Below are 26,829 nucleotides of genomic sequence, written 5' to 3' on the forward strand. Positions count from 1 at the left end.
TGGGGGCACACATCCTTATGACTTCTGTCTGTTCCATTTTCCATTTGCATGTTTTTTTTGTGGACATGAGGCCCTTTTGCAAAAGCAATCATAACATCACATATAGTTTTTGTGGGTTCCTATTACCCTGTATCAGGCAGGACCATATTTGTGCTGAAAATGTCTTTTTGTGCTGCCTTGCATCTTTTATGGCATTCGCTCATTAACTTTGCTTATGCATTCAGCCAAGTAATTGAATTCCCTTTGGTTGTGAAGTCGTTCTGTCTGCATCCAGACCTCTCTGTGTACATCACCTTTGTCTCGCTGCAATACAAAGCAATTCATTTATGTATTCATGACTTCTGGGTGTGGCTTTATGAAGCGGTTGTCAAAACAGTAATTTCTGTGGTGGCTTTGTTCGATTGATAGTGGTCAGTGTCTTTCAATTTGTTTTTTGTGCTTTTATTTTTCCCTCATCTAAATTCAGGTAAGCATCCCAGATCCAAAATAAAAGTTATTTTCAATACACAATTTTTTTTTTTATATGGACCCATCGGTGACATTTATTTCTGCTTAAAGTGAACATATTTTTTGTTTCTCCCTCAGAGATCTATGGCATCTTGTCAGGAAGTTGAAGCTCACAAAACTAATCAGAATCAGAATCAGAATCAGCTTTATTCGCCAAGTATGCTTGAACACACAAGGAATTTGACTTTGGTAAACTGTGCTCTCTTTGTACAAGGCATAAGAATAGGAATAAGAATAAGAACTACAATAAAAAATAAAATGAAATATAATAACAATAACCTTAGCTATAAATACAAAGAAACAACAAATAGCTTGACTAATATGTACAGGCTAAAATAATATGATAAAGTGCAGTGGTGAGTTGCAGAGGTAGTTTTACATTATAAAATAGAAGTTAAATAATACAAAAAATAGAAATATGGAATTCTGCTGAGAATTGTTGCATTGTATATCTACATGTATATTTACAGAGAGTATTTATCTGACAGGTATGACACTGTTATGGTTTAGTGTTCATCAGAGTGACAGCCTGGGGGAAGAAACTGTTCTTATGGCGGGTTGTTTTGGCGCTCAGTGATCTGTAGCGCCTGCCGGAGGGGAGGAGTTTGAAGAATTTGTGTCCAGGGTGTGAGGGGTCAGCGGTAATGCTCCCTGCCCGTTTCCTGGCCCGGGACCGGTACAAGTCCTGGATGGGGGGCAGGTCGACACCGATGATTTTCTCTGCAGTCCTTATAGTCCGCTGCAGTCTGTGTTTGTCTAGTTTGGTTGCAGAGCCAAACCAGACAGTGATGGAGGTACACAGAACAGACTGGATGATGGAGGTGTAGAACATGATCAGCAGCTCCTGAGGCAGGTTGAACTTCCTGAGCTGACGCAGGAAGTACATCCTCTGCTGGGCCTTTTTTCTGATTGTGTCTATGTGGGAGGTCCACCTCAGGTCCCGGGAAATAGTGGATCCCAGGAACCTGAAAGAGTCCACAGTAGACACAGTGCTGTTCAGGATGGTGAGGGGGGGGAGTGGGGGGGGGCTTCTCCTGAAGTCCACTGTCATCTCTACCGTCTTGAGCGGGTTCAGCTCCAGATGGTTCTGACTACACCAGAGGGCCAGCTGTTCCACCTCCTGTCTGTAAGCAGACTCGTCTCCGTCCTGGATGAGACCGATGACGGTGGTGTCGTCTGCAAACTTCAGGAGTTTCACCGAGGGGTCTCCTGAGGTGCAGTCATTGGTGTAGAGGGAGAAGAGCAGTGGGGAGAGAACACATCCCTGTGGGGCGCCAGTGCTGATGGTCCGGGTGCTGGATTTGATGCTCCCCAGCCTCACCTGCTGTCTTCTGTCCGTCAGGAAGTTGGTGATCCACTGACAGATGGAGGCCGGCACTGTGAGCTGGGTGAGTTTCTGGTGCAGGATGTCTGGTATGATGGTATTGAACGCAGAGCTGAAGTCCACAAACAGGATCCTAGCGTAGGTCCTGGGGGAGTCCAGGTGATGCAGGATGTAGTTCAGACCCATATTGACTGCATCCTCCACCGACCTGTTTGCCCGATAGGCAAACTGCAGGGGGTCCAGCAGGGGGCCTGTGATGTCTTTCAGGTGGCTCAACACTAGTCTCTCGAAGGACTTCATGACCACAGACGTCAGGGCGACGGGCCTGTAGTCATTGAGTCCTGTGATGGTGGGTTTCTTTGGGACTGGGATGATGGTGGAGCTTTTGAAGCATGAGGGCACTTCACACAGCTCCAGCGATGTGTTGAAGATCTTTGTGAAGATGGGGGCCAGCTGCTCAGCACAGACTCTCAGGCAGGAGGGGGACACGCCGTCTGGTCCTGGAGCCTTCTTGGTCTTTTGTCTCTGGAAGAGCTGGATTACCTCATCTTCACAGATCGTCAGCGCAGGTGGGGGGTCAGAGGGGGGTGGGGAGGGGCTTGTGGGGGGGCCAGGTAAATCAGAGTGTTCGGGTGTGGGGTGTGAAAACCTGCAGTAGAAGCTGTTCAGGTCGTCAGCTAGTCTTTTGTTACCTTCAGGGAGGGGGGAGGGTCTCCTGTAGCTTGTAACTTCACGCAGGCCTCTCCAAACTTCTGAGGGGTCGTTGGCAGAGAAGCTCTGTTTTAACTTCTCAGTGTAGCTCCTCTTAGCTACCTTGATCCCCCTCGTCAGTTTGTTTCTGGCCTGCTTGAACAGGTCCCGGTCCCCACTCCTGTAGGCCTCTTCTTTGGCCTGACGCAGCTTCCTCAGTTGAGGTGTGAACCAGGGCTTATTGTTGTTGTATGTGCAGAAGGTCCTGGTCTGCACACACATGTCCTCACAGAAGTTGATGTATGAAGTCACAGTGTCAGTGAGTTCATTGAGGTTTCCTGATGCAGCTTCAAAAACACTCCAATCAGTGCAATCAAAGCAGGCTTGTAACTCCTGCTTTGACTCCTCCGTCCACTTCTTCACAGTCCTAACTACAGGCTTAGCCGTTTTTAACTTCTGCCTGTAGGTCGGGATGAGATGAATCAGACAGTGATCAGATAGTCCTAAAGCTGCACGGGGGACAGAGCGATACGAGTCCTTTATTACTGTGTAGCAGTGGTCCAGAGTGTTAGACTCCCTGGTGGGACACTTAATATGTTGTCTGTATTTAGGTAGTTCGTGGGTTAAATTTGCTCTGTTAAAATCCCCGAGAATGATGAGCAGAGAGTCAGGATGTTTTTTCTCCACGTCTGTAATCTGGTCAGCCAGGTGCTGTAACGCCTCCGTTACGCAGGCCTGAGGTGGGATGTAGACGCCGACCAGAATAAAGGAGGAGAACTCCCGCGGCGAATAGAAGGGTTTGCAGTTTATGAAAAGAGTCTCCAGATTTGGACTGCATGACTTCTTCAACACTGTGGTATCTGTACACCAACCTTCGTTTATGTAGAAACAGATTCCGCCTCCTCTCGCCTTCCCAGAGAGTTCCTTTACGCGGTCCGCTCTGTGGAGCTGAAAATCCGGTAAGTGCAGCGAGCTGTCTGGGATGTGTTCACTGAGCCAGGTTTCAGTGAAACACAGGGCGGCGGATCTGCAAAAGTCCGTGTTTCTTGAGTTGAGGAGCAGCAGTTCATCCATCTTGTTTGCCAGGGAGCGGACATTCGCCAGGTGAATGGACGGGAGCGCACTGCGTAACCCCCGCTGTCTCAGTCTGACGAGCACGCCTGCTCGCTTGCCCCGGCGCCGGCGTCTCCGGCAGAGACCATAGAGAGCTGCGGCTCCACCAGCAAGAATCTCTGTGTAACTTAAAGGTTCAATGAAAACCGGTGTAAAAAGTTCGGCAGAGGACTGTCCAATGTTAACAAGTTCTTCTCTGGTAAAAGAAACCAGAGAAGCGGAGCATAAAGATACAAAAAAAGAGAAAAACGCAACAAGTACGAGAGAGCGCAGTACCAGGGCGACCGTCCGTGGCGCCATCTTGGATAGATTCAAAAGCAAATCAAGAAACCCAAAAAGATGAAATATGACTGCTTGATTTTGATTTGTATCCTCAAGGACACAGACTTTCAAAAACAAAATTGCTTTTGCTTTATTTGAAGGGAAACAAAACAAAAACAACAGAGTGTCTGAAGCTGAAAAGCGTTCAAGTCAGGTCAACAATTTTTTGAGCAATCACAATATGTTGACTATGAATATGCTGTTTATTTATGTATACTGTATTCTTATTACCAACATAGACCCCCTCTATAGTGCTTAGCTTGAATTCATGGACATTTTAGCATATCTCATATTAAAGAAAGTCATATTAATGCTTCTAACCAACACTTGCTTTGCAGGATGACATTTTAAATGCATTAATATTTAATTTGTCATCATGCCACCTTCAAAGAAAAACATGGCATCAAGGATTTACGGTACAACATTCACTTGACATGATGTGCACCAAAATAATAAATGAAAGGTACAAAGATGAACCTCCACAGGGGATGGACAGCAGGGGTTAAAAAAAGTGGACAGGGCCACATTTCCTGTGTATTGTGGGGGCAATTTGGCAACAAATAAATTACACGGGCCCTCCTCTTGGTTCTGCTGTCATGGCGGAGTGCTGAAACCATCCATTAGCTCTTCATTACCTGTCAGCCTGTTGCCTCATGTTGACAGGATTTACGCCCCGCAAGACATATCTGCTCTGCTAGCAGCACCGGCATGCATAGTCATTAGGTGTTTCTAGTAAAGCAAGGGGGGTTGAATGAATGACAACACGTGCACACTCACAGACACACACCCAGAGATGCACACTCATTAAAAGTCAGACAGAAAAATGGTTGACAAACTTGTGTTTACTTTAAATCAAATAGAGCTCCACTGCTTGTCAGTGATAGAGGTTTTGTGCGATGCAGCTTGTACTTTGTAAAGATTCTTGAAGGTTTTTATGTATTTTAAGAAATATAAAAGTTAAATGTGAGATTGCAGTCTACTAATTTGTTTCCTGATACAGCTTCCCAGATGAATTTGCTGTCTTTTTTCTTCCTTTTTGGATCTCAGGGGGCTCTATGAAAGGCTGTGATTAATGACCCTCTTGTGTATCTGCATGTACTAGAAGCTTCACGCAAGTCTGCTCCAACTCCAGCCGGCATATTTTTTAGCTTGCATGACTGCCTTCATCTTTTTCTCTTATAACTTCCTCTTCCTTATTCTTGGGTAACCTAAGCCAACCCAACAGGATCCCTGGATGATGATGTGTGTTTTCATTCTCCAAACAGCCAGGAGGCTGTGCAGATATTGTCAGTGAGCTCGGAGGCATGGAGCGAAGCAGGCCTGGCTCTGCAGAGATTGCACCACAGCGCTCGCTTTAGGCCATGAAGGCAGAATGACATTATGCAGAATGTAGCATGCATTATGCTCATGTGTTATGACCCTTTTCCCCCCCTCAGCATTGTGTTATGAAGAGAAGGAGAACTTATCGATCATTCTGACAGAGCCCTGTGTACACATCCTTTAACAGATTCATTATAGAGGCTGACAACACACAGGTATCAAACATAACTTGGGAAGGTTTTGCTTGCTCCAACACTTTAGATTTTAATAAGCTTGTTTTGTCATCCAGGGCTCTATTTTTTGATTATATGAATCCAGTGATGCTCCTATAATTAGTGGGAAGAGCCCCCACACATTTCCACCACCCACCCACTAATCCCCACCATCCATCAGGCAGTATGACTATAAGGCTGCATGTTATTAAAACTAAATGAAAACTGCCTCACCCTTCAAAGCAAATGTATTCCCTCCACCCATTTAACTTTTAATAGAAAGAAAACACTGTTATGCAGACTCACTGGAATAAAGCTACTCAAAATGTAAAAAATAAACAACTGTGCCTAGAAAGTAGTCTATTCGTCCCATGCTTATTCAAATACTGTATTCATATCAGCCTTTATTGTCAAATTGTCCAGCAGTACCTACATGTACGTACCTTTGCTTCATTTTTCAGTGTAGAATATGTAGCTTTTATGCAATGAAAGGCAGCAAAAAAATGATAAGGAATGAAATTCAAAAGTAGTTGATGAAAGTTATCCAAAATAAAGTATTTTAAAAATGTGCATTGATTAGGCCACATTAAAGAAGGGAAAATGATGAGATATCCAGAATATTAAGTCAAACATCAACAAGAATAAAGTTGTAGATTCATGAAGAAAATAGTTTTAATTTTAGCCTCTGTTAAAAGCATTTTGTGAAGTTTAATTTATGTAAAGCTTTCATAAATAACTACATACTAATACCAAGCGGCAACCTCCTGTCTCAAACTATGAAGCCCATGCGGAAGTGTTATAAACTGCAATTCATCAAGAATCCACTTGAGACTGGCTGCAGAAACACCAGAAACCACATAGACACCAATTCAAAAAAGACAATCTTTACAGCATTAATAAACATGTTTACAGCTAGGTTCAAAAATGGCTCTACGTAGCTATTTTCTCTATCGGCACAGGTAGTGGGGGTGAATTTTTTTCCAACACGACGGTTCAGATGATGTTAAGATTACAAGTTTTTGCCCAAATAAGGACATGACTGACTTGACTCCTGGTGGGGAACATATAGCTGTTGGCTAAGAGGCTCAAACTCCGCCTCTTTACGTCACACTCTGCCCTGGTTGAGTTCCGCATTTCCAATATGGCTGCCGCCGCTGCCGATTGGCTTCAAAACAGCGCTCAGGAACAGATGGATGAAGTCAAGGATACTACGTCCATTATTTATACAGTCTATGACAAATACTCAGCCTTGTAGCACATCAGCACCACATTGTCATAAGTATCAGGATTGTGAAAAGATTGAGCAAAAAACTTCAGGACCTCTTGTTTGTCCTGCACTGTTGAATATAACTCCACAAGATCATCCATGTTCCTCACTTTAGTGCAGGCAGCTTGCTGCCTTTCTGATTTCCCTGTATATGTTATTTTACATATAGATGAATCATATCCTGTGGTTATGACTTTTGTCTTGTTGTTCTGATTTAATTATTGTAAATTTGTAAAGCTTTTTCACTCTTTGTCAAAGATCCAAGACTTATTCCACAAGTTTGTAATCTATTTTTTGTTTGCTTTTTAATGGGGGGCTACTGTGCTAGAGTAGTTTCTTAGAGTATCTTGAATTTCCTTGTTTCCTCACTTTCCACCTGGGCGGCAAACACAATTTACACTGTACCTGAACATGAAGACATCATCAACAAACATGTCACATAATGATACAGAAGATGTCATCCTTAGCTTTACAACAGTATTATGCATCAACAATCCTCCCTTGATCTGTTGTTTTCAAAGGTTGAAGATAAACTCAATACAGCCAACAATGCAATGAAGGAATAAATTAACATCCCACATCTTTCACTGCTATGATTTCAGAACACAGTCATCCAAGAGGAGTCTTCAAGCTCCAGACTTAAAGGAGTCTGGAGGCTAATGAAAGTCAGGCTTTAATATCTTTATTTTAAAAGCAGCAACACCAACCTCAGAAAAACCAACAACTCCATCTGACAAAGACGTTGGCACTCCCACTCAAGGCCTGAGGCCAGTACTCTGCACATCAGGGCATGCTGCCTTTGAGCTGCAAGACTCACAGTACTAAAAAGAGAGGCTCTAAATTTTCCTCTGTAAGATATCAAACAGTGGTGGAGAGGAAAACGCTCTAATCCTTGAAATAAAAGTCTAAATTCATTAGGTTCAGCACAACCTCAGAGACAAATGCAGGGATTAAGAGTTATAAATCCTCTGAAAATGCTTACAAAAACAAGAAATACATGAAGGCAAGATGTCAGAGCGCTCAATAAAAATGCAGGAAGAGCATTTCCTTTGTCAGATTACCATCTAAAATGTGATTATTTGACGCTCACTGCCACATTTCCTTATGCTTTGACTGATTTCTCCCATTTCTGATTGTGATATTCAGCCTAATATTAAACTCAATTTCTTCAATACAACAGTGTATTGTTAGCCTTGATTTTTTTCATTTATTTTCATGTTCCTCCCTCATGCCGGATCATCCTTCAAACAGGATGATGTGTGAAGGATGCAGCTTAATGGCTCGTATAGAAACCGTGGCCTCAATCTGCGATTTCTTTTCATTACAGGCTCAGACAGACAACAAATCTCTTTTCTTTGTCTTGCCTTTGTCATGAGGGACAATACAGAGTATATATATGTTGAAGGTTGTTTGGCAAAGTATTGTTGTAATAAACCAGCTAAAATGTGATCATTTCTGTCTGGGATGAGGACTGGGAGTGTGTAGCCCTCTAAACAGTATGCAGATGTATGGATGTCTATTCTCTTTGCGGAGAGGCGTTTCAGTTCCATGTGAGGAATGTTGTGTGGAGCGTGAAATAGTTTCATAAAGCTGGAGGGAAGAGGTGTTTGATTCATAACGGTTTCATATCTGAAATGAAGAGTACTCTCAACCGTAGCTTTTTTTAATGCCATCTGTTGTTTAGACACCAAAATGTAGGAATCTGCATATCTCAAAACTAATGAGAAAGTAATGGGCCATCACAAAAAGTTCATGAATACGAGCTGTGACATTACGAGGGAGCGGTGACGCGTCTGTGTTTTGTTTCCCATTACACAAATGTCCTTTTCCCTCTCACTGACTGCAGATTCTCTCTCCTCCCAGTCGACTTAGAAATCACCTCTTACCTGCACACAGATTATTGAACAGCGTGGACAGAAAGTTTATTTTCATCTTTAACTGCGATATCTGTCTCCCTAATCCACCTGTCTGTCTACAGATCTACTTTATCTATCATCAAACTTTTGTAAACATCAGCACCAACACCAGCTGAGACAATGCTATAAACGTTTGCTTAGTTATGATGAAGTGCCTGTTGAGGTTCTGCCTGAGGTCGAGGGAAGGAAAATATTTTCCCTCTCTTGACAGAATCTTTGAAGAAAAACAGTAAAAACCTGAAGTCTGTCCATCATTTAGAGGGTGATCCATCATACCATAAGTTGAACTACTGAGTGTGCTGTGAGCACTGCCACAACAAAATAGTGATGCATCGGGCATTTTTTTTCTGCTGAGGACAGAAAATGCTGAACTGCAGTGGTTATGTATATAGAATGGGTGCTGCCAGTTGAAAACATCATTAGTGAACACAGACCGTAGCAATATAAGCTCTAGGAATGATTTCTGTTTTCATAAAAAAAAAGGGTAACAATGTTAATACAGTTAATTACACATTTCTTTGTGTTTACACTGTCATTCATTACATGTTTACATGTCAAAACACTTGAATGTCTATGAATCTCTTAAAACTATGATGATAATTAACTGGATTAGCCAGGGTACTCCTAACAAGGCTCCTCTAGCCCCTGATTGGTCTGTTCAGTCACATTTATTAGAAAAGTGGAACCATGATCGTTGTGACGCGGATGATATTGTGGAAAAACAGCAACGTGATGATTGAGAAACTTGTCCTTCTCCACAGTAGCAGAGCCAGGGAGTGGCCAGGGGTGGCCATGGCCACCTCTGAAAACTGATTAGCCACCCCTGTGGCCACCCTAAAATTCTTAAACATGATTTGCTATTTGCCATGTCAGAGGCATTACTTATTGAAATCAGCTATTGTGTTGTTGTGTTTCAACAAGCTGCAGAGACAGTAGACAGTAGTTGACGCTTTAACTTTGGACAATCATCTTCATTTTGAGTCCTTAAAGTGTTCAGTTCAGCAGATTTAAATGTTAACACACTGTCGAGTTACATTTTTTCATGTTAGCGTTAGAAATCTACAGAAATGTAACATTTTAAAAATAATGTTATAAAAAGAAGTTAAAGTAGATGTGATTATTGGAGATTACCCCCCTAGATTTGGGGTAAGCCTCTAATGTTTTCCACCCCTGACCACCCCTTAACAATCAGTGCCCCAGTTCGGCCACCCAGGTCAAAACTGTCTGGCTCCACCACTGCATTCTCCATTTTGTTTTTTTCTTCACAACAGTGATCCAAACACATCATGAACCCTAAAGCTGCAATAGTAAAAAAAAACAAAAAAAAACAACTTTTCCCACGCTGAATTTATTAGACAGTGTTGTATGAACTGAACCCACTCTTTTGTTGTACTGCTACAATACCAATGAGTAGTATATTTTGTTATGTCCAGGGCACAAGAAGAGCGTGTGTTTTGACCTAAGTTTCTGTTCTCTTTTCAGACAGACTGCTCCAGCGACAGTGAGAGCGAGGACAACTTCATTGTCGTCCCTCCTCGAGACCACCTGGGCCTGGCCATCTTCTCCATGCTATGCTGTTTCTGGCCTCTGGGGATTGCAGCATTCTACTTCTCACAGGGGGTGAGGATGCATACATGCAAATCATTTTGTCTGTCAAAAAAAATGTTGAATGATCTGGTGTCTGTCTGTTGTTGTCTGACAAAACAAGTGTGACTTTCCTCCCACGTAAACACACCAATTTCTATGAATTTATTGGCATACTAGCACACAAACACACTCGCGTACACCTAGCTCTGTTTGTGAGTCATCATCAGAAGATTAAGGGCTATCATACATAAAGAAGAACTGACAGCTGAGTCTCCTACTGCCAACGCAAGGCCACTTTTTACTGAGCTACCCATCAATAACTCAAGGCCGATCTGTAATGGCTGCTTGATGTTCTGCAAACAGGCCGAGAGACGCCTTTCGAAAGAGTTTATAAATCACCTCAAGGAAGTCTAGCGAAGGAAGTGTTCAAATACTGAGATGAGAGAAAGCCTTTGAACTGGTTGTGTTTTCAAGAGGATTTAAGATCAACCCAATTAAAGGTGTGCTCACGTATTAAAGGTGATGAACTCAGAGACACTTTAAACAGTCTTGTTAGGGCCGCAGTCTAAAAGATATATTTAGTGGAAATTCTTCAAAATGTGCTAAAAACAAGCCTGGGAAGGTAATTATGTGTGTCTCTTATACAGTTTTTGCTATCTAAAAGAAAGGTGTTTGATATTGAATGTTGATGTAGATGTGAACTTGTGAACTTTAAAATGATTCATCAAAGGAGTGTCTTTGTGCTTGAAATATTTGACTTTTTACATTTAAACACTGCTTACTGTATGTGTTAAATCCCTTAATGGGTGATAGATTGGCATGCAGCTCACACATTTACAAAGCCAAGGCCGTTAAAAATAACGTTGCTTTGCCAGAGATATCAACTTTGATGTTAAGATGAAACCACATTACCACCAAGCGTAGGAAGAGTGATTATATGGTTTTAGAGTGCAATCTGACAAACGGGACAAAAGCAACTCTGTTGGTTTGATGCTTTTCCAATATGTTCTCAGCTCAGAATTGGCAAACAGCACTTATTGGCTGTCTAATTGATTCCAGCTGGACTTCCTGCTTCTTTACAATTCTGTTAGGAAACATCTCTGGGGATGGTGTGTCAGTCAAACAAAGAGTGAAGGGACCGCTACTTCTCCTGCTGCTAATCAATTTTGTCTCCTTAAGAGGCCAATAGTAGCACAAACACGCATGCCTAGTGTGTATTCAAACGCACAAGAGAACTCACACACACTCTGTACACACACATGTAAGAGACACATAAGCTTTCAGTAAATTGTCCTGCCTTTGACTATAAATTCTTATCAAAAGCTCGAGCATTTAGCCGTCTTATCTGTCGGCACGAGCAGTCCGAAGCAGATTAAGGCAGTCAGTGAATTATCTTGTCAGGGGCTAATTTGATTCTTCCTGGGTAATTATGGGGAAGTGATGGTGGTGTTTAGGGATGGATGGCTCTCCTGCCAATCTCCGTCCTTTAGAAGGTGGCGTCCAGAAAAGCTGTCAGGAAAAGATATGGTGGGAGTCTGGGATCGCTTCATTTTATGGCTCAATAACCCACTTCACTGGTCGTCGTTTCATTGAGTTGTACTGGGAGCTCTCTGACTTAATGAATTAATTCTTTAGGAGTTAGCATGGAGGTATTTCAAAATTGTACAACTCTGTCTAGAATTGCATTAGCATTTTATAACATTTTACATGTGCACTGTCTGAACTGAGACAGAGGTGTGGGAGTCTATACCGACTGTTCAAGTCAATAAAACGGTATAAAACAATTTTGTCATCTTGTAGGGAGCTCTGTATCTCTCACTGTTTGTCATTGGGACTACAAAAAAAATCATCACGTACTACTGGATAAAGTCTTAAAAACATGACAAATTTGGAGGGACGTCTGGTTTTTCAAAGCTAATGTTTGCAGTTGAGGTAGCAACAACTACCATTATATAAAGCTACTTTAATACATCTACATCTTCCTACCTCTGTTGTTTAGCTAAATACAAAACAAACTGGAAACCTTAAATGTGCCACGTTTCTTCAATATACATTAATGTGCTAATACTTCCACCAAGAATTGTGATTGGGAATGAGGGCATTTATTTGAGTTAGCTTCCTAAGAGCTCTTGAAAAAAACAGCTGTCTCTTAGGGATGACTTCTAACAGTTAGCCTACTGATGTGTCAGAAAGAGCCTTCAAGAAATCACATGTCAGCTCAACAGGCTACATGCAGCTATAACACATTTTGACAACAAAACAGTGGTTGACAAGAATACAGATAGTGCAAAGTGGTTATAAAATGGTAGATTTTGGTTATGAAGCTTGAATATTTTAGTGTTTAGAGTAGTGATGTACATTTTAAGTCTTTTTCGTGATTGATTTTTGGAAATGTTAACGATCAATTATCGATTAATCAATAATAAAAAACATTGTTATTCTTAGTTGGGTGGCGGTGGTTGTGTTCACACATGCAGCTCACTCTGAAAAATAACAGGAAGTTTCCAGGAGTGTTATGCATGTGTGCATACAGCTAAAGAGTGTAGTGTCTGAATTTTAAATGTCATTATAAAGTTTGTGACATTTGTTTATAAGTACATAAAAATCACCCGAATAAAAGATAGGAATTTGTTGCTGTACTTTCTTGTGCATATTGGGCAAACCAGCTTCAGAGCCCCTCTTTTGCTCTTCCTCTCTGTTCATGGTAGTCTCCTCTGCCTCGTGTAAGCAGATGCATAATGAGATTAGACAAGGGCAGCAGAGTGAACGGGGAAAAATGTTGAGAAATGATCGCACATCAGCGTCAGAGGACATTTGCAAACAAACAGATCAGCGACTGTAATGGAGTCTGTGGATGGCAGATCAATAGTGTTTTTGTTTTGCCCCGTTGGAAGGTCAGGCCTAGTCGAACATAGAGAGATGCTGGATGATGGATTCTCAAGGAGAGAAGAAGATGAGTGAGGGCATTAACACAAACATTCACACGCATATACAGACAAGCAATTATCCTCTGTTTTTAATTGCTTATATCCTATTTGGCAAAGACTACATCTTTAATTCTGTGTAACGTCTTTATGGTAAATAGTGCTTTACAGTGGTAGGGTTTAGTGTTTACCGCCCACACACACAAACGCACACACACATACACAACTGATAATGACTGAAAAAGCGTGAGTATCTGGGGAAAATGAGCTTGGAGCATTTGATTGGGAAACAGAACTGAGTTTCAATTATTGCCACTAATAGGGTGAGTGTTTTGTTTTGGAGATGCTGATAAATGTTTCTCTCAGCTCGGAGACATCTGTGCTAGAAAGTGCAGCATTGAGGAGCTGCAGTGATTCTTTTCACGATTATGCAAATGAGACTCCCCTGAAGTTATCTCACGACATACAAGTCATCATAATGGATGGAAATGAATGGGCTAATTATGTGGAACAGTTTATATATTTGCATGTGTGTCTGTTTGAGGAGGGCTGAGAGACAGTGAGAGGAAGAGAGAGAAAGACAGGGAGGAATTCGGGTCTCAATGTGTTGTTTGTTGGGAAGAAAAAACAGTTAAGGGGGTTGAATTGACTTCCTGGAGTGCGTGGCAATAAAACTCTCCATGCCGCTAAGTCTGAGATGTTATCTTTTTCTCTATGACACCACATTTCAATCATTTTGTCAAGGTTGTGGAGATAAAGCCTTAATGCTTCTAACCATTTCCTTTTCAAGGGGATTCAAGGAAAGGATCCTCACCCTGACATAGATAATACACCACTCACAGAACGGCATGGGCTCACACACAGTCATCTCCTCAGTCCACATTATATCATTGTTATATTTCAGTGTCATGTTCCTCAGGGAGAGTCATAACATGCTTGGTTTAATTAATTGTGTGAAAGGGAGAAAAATTCAGATAAATCAATTATGCAGGCTTTGACAGAAGATATAAAATAACAAGTGTGTGTCCTTCAATGCTGTTTCCTGCCGGTGATGGGGAGAATGAAACGGTCCACTGTCACATTATGACTCTTTTCATGATTTTTCCCCTCAGAAAGACCTTGCTGAGGGGGAGTAATACATCCTCAAAAGGAGAATGTGTTCTGTCTAGTTTAGAAAGGACACCTGATTTCCCACAAGGCCTTCATAACAGTGCTTTTGTTTCAATAATTACTGTATTGACATGGAGGCTGTCTTGATTACACGTCCTTTGTCTTGATTTGCTTCCTGACCTTTTGAAGCGTTTGACTAAAAAGTCTATCTCTCCCTCTCCCTCTCTCTCTCTCTCTCTCTGGCTCTCATCTGGCTCCTTTTGTCTCAGACTGTTAGGTATTGTCTTCTGAAAGCTTTTCGGCGCTAATGGTGCTAAGTCGAGGGACCTAATGTGCATGTTTTCAGTAGTGACACTGTCAATTAGGTATGAAAGGTTTTTGTATTTCTTTTTTGTTTTCAGGTGATAGACACTCTTCGTTTTGAAAATGCTGTGAGCTGAAGAGATGGCTGTTTCATTAAGAGAAACAATTCAATGTAAAAAAATATGTCCATAACCTAAGATAGTGGAATAAGACCCATGGTATAGGTTACTATATTACTTGTCACTGTGACCAGCACAACAAAACCCTTGAAATAAGTGAGTTGCCGTTAGCTTCCATACAAATGCAAAGTATCTGTCCTTTCTGCATCTCATTTGCTCCGCACTCTTTTGCAATGATGTTTGTGTTCATATGGATGAAAGGGACTTCAGGGCTTCATGGGTTTATGAGATATTTTACATACAGTAATTCCTGGAATTAAAACAACAAGAAGAAATCAAGGTTACAATGTTACAATGTTACAATGTTATAATGTCATTTAGCAGACGCTTTTATCCAAAGCGACGTACATACGAGAACAAGAACAACACAAGCAAAGATCTAGACAAGAGGAAACAAGACCAGTACGAGTAACAAAATCTGCTTCAAGTCAATTTGGGTGCAGGTACTGCCAAGCAGTGTAAAGGCAATGCACAAAAGTAAGTAAGGATTTTTATTTTATTTTATTTTATTTTTTTCAAAATAAGGAACATCTACAATGAAGCAACCAAACAATTTAAGACCTTCCATTATCATTATCAACAATTAACATCACCACAATAATGACCAAAGTACCAAGTGCTGGGTCACTCAAGAGCTGAACACAGATTCCCAGAGTAGAGAAGGACAGTGCGAGGTAGAGTGAGTAACTGCTTTATATCAGGGTAGACAGAACAGCCTTTCCACAAGCATTTGCATTCAGTCTAGTCTACCAATGACTGTTTGCATACAAATCTGAGGAATTACCAAAAGTTAACAGGCCGCTGCATCTCCCTACAACATCAGCACATTTTAATGCAAGCCATTGTAAAGAATGTATAATTTACTTTCACCACATCTATGTAAATGTCTCTGACAACAGGACGTCGCACAGAACATAAACCTTTAGAAAGAAGAATTATTTTTATATTATCATCCAGTCCATTATCAGAATGTTATTTTTTGGTCATGCTACACACACAGTTTGGTATACAGTATACATACATTTTTATGCACAAACATGCACTTAGGGAGAGATGTCAGAGTGAGGATACTGCCAACAACCAGCGCACCCCGAGCAGTTGGGGGTTCGGCACAAGGGCATCTCGGTAGTGCCCAGGCAAGTGAACCAGCACCTCTCCAGTCACCAGTCCACTTGTTGTTCGTGAATGCTTGGACTCGAACCAGCGACCCTCCGGTTCCCAAGCGGGACTGAGCTACTGCTGCCCCATTAAGTCTTTCCCTGTATGAGACGACACTTGCACACTGGCTGTGTAGATGACTAAGATACTATTAAGAAGAGCATCAAGAATATCGTTAATATTAGTTATGTGGTGTCTCTCCCAGTGACTTGTACTGTAGGTGGCATTTTGTTTTTCCTGTCCAAGCAATGAATACATTGATGATGTACTGTATGTAAGGTTCTGCAACTAGCTAACAAGCTAATTTAGTGAGAGCTGCAGGTGATCGTTACAGCTAAGTTCAGTTAGCAATGATACAGAAAATATGTGCTATATGAATATACATATAATCTTATTTGCAGTATATAACCTTGTAGGCAAGGCAACTTTATTTTTATAGCGGATTTCATACACGAGGACAACTCAATGTGCTTTACATTAAAACATTAAAACATTAAAAGCATTGGAAACATTCAGACAAGCATAAAAGAGCACAATTAAAATTAAAAATATAATAAAACAGAAAAGAAAAGGAAAATTAGAAATATAATAAAAGTAAATTTAAAATTTGCATTTTAACTGAGGTAGAATAAGCTAAGATAGGAAGGCAGTGGCAAATAAAAAAGTCTTATTCTTTGATTTAAAAGAGGTGAGAGTTGGAGCGGACCTACAGCTTTCAGGGAGTGTTTCGTTCTATTAGGACTGAAAGCAGACCAGTACCTGATGACCTCAGAGGTCGAGGTGGTTCATAAAGTAGTAGCAGATCAGCAATGTATTTTGGGCCTAAACCATTCAGTGCTTTATGAACCATCAGCAGGATTTTAAAGTCTATTCTTTGACAGACAGGAAGCCAGTGTAGGGATCTAAGAACTGAAGTGATGTGATCTACTTTTTTGGTCCTAGTTAAGACTCGAGCAGCAGCATTCTGTATGAGCTGCAGTCATCTTGGTGGACTTTTTAGGGAGTCCTGTAAAGACACCGTTACAGTAGTCTAGTCTGCTAAAGATAAATGCATGGACAAGTTTTTCTGCATCCTGCTGAGACATAAGTCCTTTAATCATTGATATATTCTTAAGGTGATAGTAGGCTGACTTTGTAATTGTCTTAATGTGGCTGCTGAAATTAATGTCTGAGTCTAAGACTACACCAAGGTTTCTGGCTTGGTTTGGACATTTCATCTTTGCAGATTGGAGCTGAGCAGTAACCTTTAACCTTTCTTCCATGGCTCCAAAAACAATCATTTCAGTTTTTTACTTTGTTTAACTGAAGAAAATTATGTCTCGTCCAGTCATTGATTTGTTCAATGCATTTGTAATTTTTTGTATTTGATAATCAATATTAGCCAGCATTGTAGAATAACAGATTGTTTCTGCGCATGCAAGAGGCTCAAAGAAAAAGGATAACGCAAAAAATATAAATGTTTGCTTTTCATCTTTTCAATACAATCACAAATCACACAGCTGTGGCAACAAATCTCTTTAAAATTTACATTAACTGAGAAAAAAGAATGGAGACCAGCACAATATGTCAGTGCACATCAATGTGATATTTTGGCCTCACACATCACAATGGGCGCAAAAGGGAGCTGCGTTTTCCATTTTATACACAGTCAATGATTAAGACGGACAACATTTTGTAAAATCCAGGACATTCTAGCTAGCAACAGGCTGTTACTTGTATCTAAATTCCTTGTTTGCAATCAGCTTGCTTATTTTCTTTAAGAATAACATCAAATCAGTGTAGTGTAGCATACCATTGATGGATGTCTTTTTCTGTTGAATGATGTGCCCTTGTGTCAGAAATATCCCATTCAGCCCAAAGTGCTTGACTCAGTGAAACCACAAATGCATTTACTGAAATAATAAAGGTACTTTTATACTTGAACATATGCAACTGAACTAATCAACAAGACAAGAATGACACATTTGGTGGTGTCCCATGAATAATTATGAATGACTGTTAGTCACACATGATGAGCCATCTCTACATTATTATTTCAGATTTATATCAAAAGCCAGGCTAAACACTTCCCTGTCTCTGTCACATGCACTTTAAATCTGGCTTACTTTAAGGGTCTGCTGAAAAATTGTCCCTTTCTCCAAGATAGACTCTACTATTTGCTATTTGGCTTTGCATTCTGGATTTGTTTTTTTTTTGTCTAGGACGGCTGCTCTTGCTCTGTTTGCATGACTGTAGTGCAAATGGGAAGAGCTTATGAATAATGTAATGTTTTTTATAATGCTAGGTACAGTGTATAGATGAAAAGTGAGAGTAAATGCTAAATATTCATGAAAAAAAAAACATCAGTGTAGATGATTTAATACTGTACGATTTATTTAAGCAAGACGGAAGTGAAGCCTGTGTGAGGATTTTATTCGACCATATTTTATTGATGATAGACTTTTTCAGTTTACAGACTCAATGCTGCAAGGTTCACTACCTGTTAGACTCCTGCATGATTGTACAACTTTTGTAAAGCACATTAGGAAGCGCAGTAAATTTCGGCTGAAATCTTTATCACATGTATTTTTCTGCCTTTCTTCTTCAAGATCTCAGTCTCATGTGAGGTAACATCCGACAGCTCCTCTGGGGGACTGTATCTGTGCTTCAGCAGGGACGTTTTGGTCTCTCCAGTTTGTTTTACATTTACGCCAGGCTTTCACTTCAGTTAGCAACAAACAGCACACATTAAAAGACAGCAGCCACAGGGTCGGGTACCTGACACAGCTAGCCCCTCTCAGAGGAAAAGCGGTGGCTTGACTCCAAAGTCCTCCCAGATTTCTGAGCTTTTATTCTCTTAAAATGAGAAAGGTTGGGCAACCTTAATTTAAGCCACGTTTATCCACTGTCTGAGAGCTGGGGAGAGAAGTCAAAGGTTAATACAGGGTTTTCTTTTTTTTTGTTAAGCCTTGCTTTAGTGGTGAGTTTTCTATTCAATGCCACTGTCAGATAAAAAATCCACCTCTGTGCAGATGAGGCCACAGACTACCTGGCATAATCACTCCTACAGTCATCCATTAAAAAGATATATAGCCTCATCAACAGAGTGATACAGCTCACTGCCAAATGAATAAGACAGGTTTTAAAAGGTGACCATGGCTTCAGAGTTGTGTCCCTCGTGCTAGCCTCATCACATTCACACAAGCCACACAACAGCTCCATTATCATTACAATGAATTCCATCTAATAATGAAGGTCATTCACAAACACTCACCAGTGCATTTCTGAATGTGCTCGAATGTATTCAGGACATTAGAGTCCAACAGTATAAAAGGTATAATAAATTATAGCTATGATGTAGCAACATAATTTGTTGACACCGCTGAATCTCATCGGCTAGACAAAAACAACAGATTCATTTGTGGTGGCATTTGGACTAAAATGTAAATTAGATTTGGAAAAGACAATGGAAAATAGAAAAAGTAATACAAGGTCAACACCACTGCAAAACTTTTGACTAGTGTGTGCCTGTGTGTGTAATTTCTGCTTCAGTGACTACCTCTATTCAGCTTTAAATGAATACACGAAATCCAAGTAGACATCCTTCCCCTCTCTACCGTTTCTCCTTTGGCAGGTGAGTTGATTCAAATTGTAAGATAGCTGGAGAATGGACAGCAGTAGCTAGACTGTGAACACATCAAGGATGGGCACAATTTGCAAGAGACGCCTTATGTAACCACCTGTCAGTCGTCCATTTGTTTATTTTATAGAGTTTGGTTGTGAAATACTTTTATTAGAAATGAAAAACCAAAAATAGACCCAGTTACTGTCTGATATTATCATCTGGTCCATTAGGATATTCTACTTTTCTCATTTATTACAAGAACTTCAGTGATGTTTCATGAAACTTAATTGAACTTTATAATGTTGTTAAAGTATAAACACCAGGACAAACTTAACAGTTAGAAATATTTAAAAACATTTAAAGACTGCACTGAGGACCTTAAAGTTATTCACTTAAAGCTCCTTTCACAAGTTTTGGACTGGTTTATATGTCTCCAAATGAACTATAAAAGTAAACAAGACCACCAACAACAAGACTGACAATTTATATATTGTCATATTGAATGCCTGTATATGCTGTTAGGTGTCAGACATAGTGATTTACAGCATGTTGAAAGCAGCAAATATTCATAGTGAGTGATAAAATACTGTAGGATGTGACTTTTGTCTAAAATCACTAACTACAGGGAGAAATCAGCAAAAATGTTAGAGGTAACCTTCTGTTCTGTCCAGAGGGGGCGCCAAAACTGACACAAACAAAACATTTGTCATCATTGCTTTAAGTTCCTATTTTAAGCTGTTGTAATAAATCTTTTTGAATTAGAAATGTTTCATAACAACACATGTAATGTGTAACTGGATAGTCGTGAATAACTCATTGCTAATCATCTGATTCGGCTGTTCTTGCAGCTCTACTCATATTTTCTGTTTTATGGTCTATCAGACATAATAGTTTGTTGTTTGCATTGAAAAAGCTCTTAAAACCCAAGTTATACCATGATAGCAATAGCATCAATTAGCAGGAAGACTTAGTAAGTAAGCTGATGAACACAGTGGAATATTCTGCCGCCAGGGACAATGTTCCTCCACTGGTGGAGGGTATATAACTCTAAATAAAGTTGTAAATTTTTCTGACACTAGTTATCAAAATCGTTCCATTTCAGATTAGTAGCACTAATTTGGCAGCCATTTAAAAACACCTTTATATGCTCAACAAAATATTCATATGATTAATTAACTGACTAGGAAAGTGTTGAGTATCTCCTCATTTTATCTCCTCATGATTGAGTGTAGCTCTTGATTCTCTTGTTTTGACAGCTTGTGCAGCTTTTACTCTGTGCCTCTTTGCAGTACAGAGATTTCTTAGGAGAGTCATCAAAGGAGAGAAACAGCAGGGCAAAGAGCCACTAACTTAAAGAGCAGGGAAGGAAAACATGGAGCCTCTGGTCTTGTTGACGACTTTGAGGTCTTTTTTGAAGAGGTTTTGATTCAGATGGCTCAGGTGATTTGAGGGAACAAAGACCTTTGTTTCTGTGGGTTTTCAGAGAGCCAAAACATCAGTTCATGTCATGCAGATAAATACATGTCAAAGGGCAAAATGAATAATTAACAACATGAAAACTGCTGTATGATTGAGAAGGACTTTTGTGGCAGACCAGGCTAACCATTCTAAAATTTGTCTCCAACATTTTAAAAGTGTTTCATCTTTTGTAAATTTGTTTTGTCCTTCAGGGCCACCGTAGCATAGCGCTACCTATGAGATGTGAAGCAAAAAGACAACTTTGTAATGCAGATAAAAAGTCACATGACTCAGATTAAGAAATTACTTCTGATGGATAGCTAGATCTGCTTAAGTTACCTCTTTTGATAAGGCTTAAGTTAGCTATGACTCTCAGTTAGCCTTGCAGCTAGTGTTAGTTATCTCACTCAGCCAACTGTCAGGCTCTTTGTACAGAGAGTACGTCAGCTACAGAGCTCAATTAGCCCTAGCAGCTGATGTAACTTTAACATTACTCTGTCCTTATTCCATGCGACTTTCTCATCTAAACATCAACTCTCATTGAGTTTTAAAAAAGTTTAACTGGAGAAAAAAAAGTTCAGGTCACTATTAAACTATTTCACTGAGCGCCTTAAAGACCAGGAGCACTTCCAATGTCATGTCTTGGCTTTTTGCAGCATATTTTCTTTCACTTACAGTGCATTTCATCTGTTTTTGACTTTTACATGTGCTCTTGAATATGCATTGTTCTGGGTTTGCAGCATGCAGATGGGTTAACTTTGTCGGTCAATATAGAAAACCAGTCTGTAAAAAGTTCTGCCTTTAGCTCTATGCTGTTTGAACAAGAAATACTTCCGCTGTATAATGTTATTAGTCATTCACACTAAAGCAGAGTTGGAATACAAGTGTTATTTAAGCAGAAAGGTTAGCACAGCACTACACTAAGGAACTATATGTGCCTATAGAGGGTTGTAAAATGCACTACAACCTTCAATTCATGGTAACTGGGTCATGCGGAGGGGGAAGTTGTTGTCTGGAGAAACAAGTATAAAACCCCTCAGCAACAAAGCAATGAGGACACATGAAGAGGCTGCTTTTTAATGACCTATATAGTCTTTAAATGTTTAGCATTTTACCTTTGAGCACAAACTCTCTTGTGAACTGTTGTTGAAATGTGGTTTTATAGAAAAAATTTGTTTGATGGGGCGTTTAATGAGGTTTATTTCAGAGAAATAATGATAAATCGGCTCTCTCACATGTCATCTATCATTCAGTGCCAAAAGACAAAATGACCGCAACCTTTGCTCCTTGACATTTTCACACTAATTGCCATTTTTATTCCTACCATGCATGTTGAGATCTCCTGGGCTGCTGCTATTTCAAGGGGTCCATCCTCCAATCCCCTTTTCCTTTTTTTTCTTTCTCACCGCTGCAGAAATAACAGACAGCCTCTGTAATTATGACTCTTCAGAAAAATGGGTCACTCTTTCTCTTGAGGTGCCTCTTAGCTGTCTAACTTTCTTCTTCTTTTACATTTTCTTTCTCCTCATCAGACCACCAAGGCAGTGAACAAAGGTGACTTCCCACTGGCCAACATCGCCTCTCGACGAGCTCTGTTCCTCGCTGCCCTCTCCATCACCATAGGCACTGGCGTGTACGTGGGGGTGGTGGTAGCTCTCATCGCCTACCTTTCGAAACCAGGACACATATAGCACTTCTGCACCTTCCCCTGAATGCACCTCCAGGGATCCCGGGAAGGAGAACAACTGCCTCTTGGGAACAGCTTTGCTCCTGCTGACTTTAAGAAAAGTTTTTTCGGGGATGTACAGATTTCGCCTCCACCTTCCTTTCCCTTACAACTTTCTCTCCCTACAGGCCCTCCGTCAGCCAAGATTAGACACAGTGACTGGAGAGGGGTCAAGCTGGAGGGTGAGAAGACGGGGAATTGGGGATAGACAAAGGTTTTTTTGTTTGTTGCTTTTTTTTGTTGGTACAGAAAATGGATTTGAGTAACGGATGCTAACAGGTTTGAGTCCAGCTTACATCCCATTGACTTGGCAGGGTTTTCATCATCCAAGACCCTGACAGAAGCATTAAGGAGAAAAAGACTTAAACAAAAACTCTTCCAACGTTAGCATTTGTTAAAAAGCAAAGGTTGAAAAAGGTTAGAAATCAACACAAAATCACTCTCAAACCAGCTCTATGTTGTTGTTCTTTGCGCTCCAGTTGAAATCGTAGCCTCTCTGTGGAGTCCCATCTCCTCCTGTCACAGTGTGCCACACAGGACCATCTTTAATAGACCGTGAGCTTCCCCCATCAACTCAAGACACTAAGACTGCATTTGTCCCTGGGCTGACTGCCTCACAGCTTCTTAAATCAACAAAGGACTGCTCTTACTTCCTGAGAAAACTTACAACAAAAATATTCAGAACTTCTGAAAGACATTTTGATCAATGAGGATCTACCAAAAACAATCAGATGTTATTTGTTTCTCGTTGAACAATGTGAACTGGCATGAATTTCAAGAGGCTCCATAGAGCTTTGGGCCTGTATTTTCCCTCTGAGAAGGTGTCCATCCATCAAAGACATGCCCTGAAATCTCACAGAACCTGCTCATGCCTGATAAGGTTTGTCTCTGTACATGCAAATGTGCTTTGTTTTTCATGTTAGTCTGTTTGTGTTCTATCCAGTCCAAAGCCACCTTGTTTTACCTCACATTAAGGAATGTTCATTTAGAGCCTTTAATGTAAAGCACAGAAGTGAGATGGACAGATGGTCAGAAATCCAGGGGACGGTGTGTGCATTTTCCCCCCTTGAAAAGTGCTGCATCTAGTAATCAGACATTTATATAAAAGAGAAGGAGGTTCTAAATCAGGAAGATAATATTGTCAGAAAGAAGGCCTTAAGTGTCCCCCAGGGTGACACATGTAAACAAAGTGTTAAGTCCAGCATCTTCAGATTGAGCTGCGATCAATTATTTGCATGACTTAAGCTATGCTGGCAGTAAACTGCTACACATGATTGATTGGATTTATAACTTGTTTTTGTCAGATCATAAAGAAGCTTCACTTGAAATTGATCAGGTGGTGAAGATGCTTTAATAATACGCAATACTTTAGATCACATTCCCCAAACGAGCTAATTAAAAAAGACCCTTTATAGTAAAAAGGCACTGAGTTTTTTCAAGTTTCCACCATACTGTCAACAGTTCCGGCTAAGAACAGAAACAGCAGAGAAAGTCACGTTTTAATCACAGAGATTTTATTTTTTTCATCATAAATTATAGTTTGTCAGATGCTACTTCTAGCAGTGAAGCCTTGTGACATTATACACTTAGTTTTTCTGCACAGGCCCCACGTTAGTCATACCTGACATTTATGGTGCGCAATTAGCTCAGCGTAATGGCTTTTTCAGAAGGAATGTGTACTCTCTGGAGCATTAGCCCCGAAATAGCACAACCGCATTCATTTCACTAATAAGCCACTTTTTGGCGTCGCCTGTTGCTGTCACACCCTGCAAGTAAACAATCCATTTCCACATCCTCCGCTCTGTGAACATTTTAAAATAAACACACAAGTCAGAACTGTTGTGTTAATGAAGAGTGGATATTGCTCATGTTCTCCAAGAGTGGGACGTTTCCAGTGAGTAGTCTGCTTAAATTAAAAAAATGATTTTAGGCTGCCTGGATAAGTAAACATCCTGTTGTACTTTGGTAAAAGGCAGCCAGATAATGATGAGTTGAATGTTGTTATTGATTTGTAGTCATTGGTTTGAGTCTTAACAATGTGTTCAGACCAAATGCAAAGAAAATACTCACTTGTCCTTGCCTGCACAAGTTTAAACATGTAAATATTTATGTGGGTGCAGAATTAGAGGTAACGCAAATATGCACCACTTCAGACATAATGGTGAAAATCTGTAATTTCTTAATTCATTACATTTCCTAGAGAAATTTTCTCTGATGGAAAACTACCAGCATCACGTTACAGCTGAGGAACCCTTGTTCATTGTATTCTGTTAGGTCTAAGTTTCAAAGTAAATAGGAAGCAACATAGAGGCCGCACTCTGGCTTACTGCAGCAGTTTGAACTTGTTAAACTAGATATCAGTCATATTTGTAAAAACTTAAGAGTGCCAGTTTATCTTTTATTGGTTGGTCTCAGTTTTATTCTATATAGCAAGCCAGAAGCTGCACAGTATGAAAGTGATTAATCAGATTTAGTTTTAATTTCATGTATCAAAACATTGCCAAAATAACATCATAGTGATGCAGATTTGTAAAACGTTAAATTAAATCATCATGGTTCATATTTGTAAAGTGGAACAAAGTGCCAGTTCACCTTTAACTGGTGGGTCTCAGCTTCCATGTAAATAGTAAGCAACATAGAGGCTTACTCAGCAGTATGAGCTTGATAAATCATATATATTTTATTATTTTTCCTCAGTGAACATTTCCAAAATAACATCATAGCGATGATGCAGATTTTTACAAATAAAAGTAATGCTTTGTCTGGTCCATCGGCAAGAAAACAAGAACACAACTTCTAAACATTTGCCTTCTTAATGAAGGTCAGATTGCTGCTCTCTGATTCATTTTCAGAGGTCAAACACTGATTGGCGCTTGTGACACTGCATAAAGTAAACATGCCACCCAAGCTGAAATTTTTGTACTCACCAAAACAGATGTGATTTTGCATCTTCAGGGTGTGAAAATCACATCGCATAGATTTCTGTCCCTGTCCACAAGTATGCATTTTGCTATTGAAATACTATGTAACTACACAGCAAATTAAACACGAGTTTAGTTTCACGCACTTTTACATTCAGTTCTCTGGGTTTCTGGTCATCTAAAAGCTACTCTTACTCTCTATGTTTGGCCTTATGACCTCTGACCCTTCCTCACCAACTGTTCAAATGCTAGCTCATGAGCTACTAAACTCACGTCGGTGTTTGCACGCATCATGACCATCACTGTAACTATATCGAAAGACTCTGTATGTCTGTTTTCATCACTCAAAGAGAGTTTTATTGCTGATATTGATGAACATGCTTTGTGTTATGTAGCCTGTCAATCAAACAGTGTTTTTATTCAGCTTCTTTGGTAACCTGGCAACTGTGCAATGTGTAACAACAGTATGTGGGTGTCAATGCTGTTGTTATTTTTTTCTCATTTTGATGAGCTGATGTACCCGACAAACACATCAACCCAACAAAGACGTTTGCTGGATGCATTCCTCAATGCCTGGGTGATAGCGCTCTCTGCGTGTCGTGCTCCAAAGCCGAATTAAAGAAGATTACATTTTTTATATTTATGTTTTGGGATTTTTTTTTCCTATCTTGTGTGAAGGCAACATGTACATAGTGCAAATAAAGACATGTTCAAATGTAATGACAAATAAATCAGAAAGGAAGGACTGCCTTTCTTAAAAACAAGGCTCGTTTTTCTCTGTGGTTTATATAATGTGGAGCTTTACAGTTGGATTCAAAGCTAAAAAAGCCCTCCACATCCTAAGAGAACTGGCTGAGTAATTGAGATGCTTCAGTTGTCCTTAAAGCGCAGGCAAACACACACTGAGTCATGGAATGTAGGTGGTTTTGCCAGAAAGAGATGGAGGAGCAGCTCTGAAATTTGTAGCTACAGTGTTCTCATAGCAGAGTGCTGGAGAGTACAGCTTTCTTTGTGCTGTCACTATCATAGTTATCGAGCGTAAATGTAGAGCCACGCTCAACTCACCATTGTGCACAGTGAACAAAACAAGCACAGGACAAACTGACATTTCACTCTGTGCATTTATACCATTTGAGAGTCACAGTCATGCAGTCTGACAGCAAAGAAGATCTTTTGTGGGTAGGGATTG

The 26,829-nt window shown here is 40.3% G+C and overlaps 1 protein-coding gene across 3 annotated transcripts in view; it reads left to right on the forward strand.

Moving 5' to 3' along the window:
* The window catches only part of syndig1l (synapse differentiation inducing 1-like), a 62,260-nt gene extending 35,856 nt beyond the window's left edge, over window positions 1-26,404 (forward strand). For all 3 annotated transcript variants that reach the window (XM_034698951.1, XM_034698952.1, XM_034698953.1), the window contains exons 3-4: window positions 10,153-10,290; window positions 22,526-26,404. In XM_034698951.1, the coding sequence (XP_034554842.1) occupies window positions 10,153-10,290; window positions 22,526-22,684 (297 nt within the window). In that variant the 3' untranslated portion in view covers window positions 22,685-26,404. The remainder of the gene's footprint in view (window positions 1-10,152; window positions 10,291-22,525) is intronic.
* Window positions 26,405-26,829: the final 425 nt, after the last annotated feature.

The sequence above is a fragment of the Notolabrus celidotus genome, chromosome 13 (assembly GCF_009762535.1).
Source record: "Notolabrus celidotus isolate fNotCel1 chromosome 13, fNotCel1.pri, whole genome shotgun sequence".
Taxonomy (NCBI): domain Eukaryota; kingdom Metazoa; phylum Chordata; class Actinopteri; order Labriformes; family Labridae; genus Notolabrus; species Notolabrus celidotus.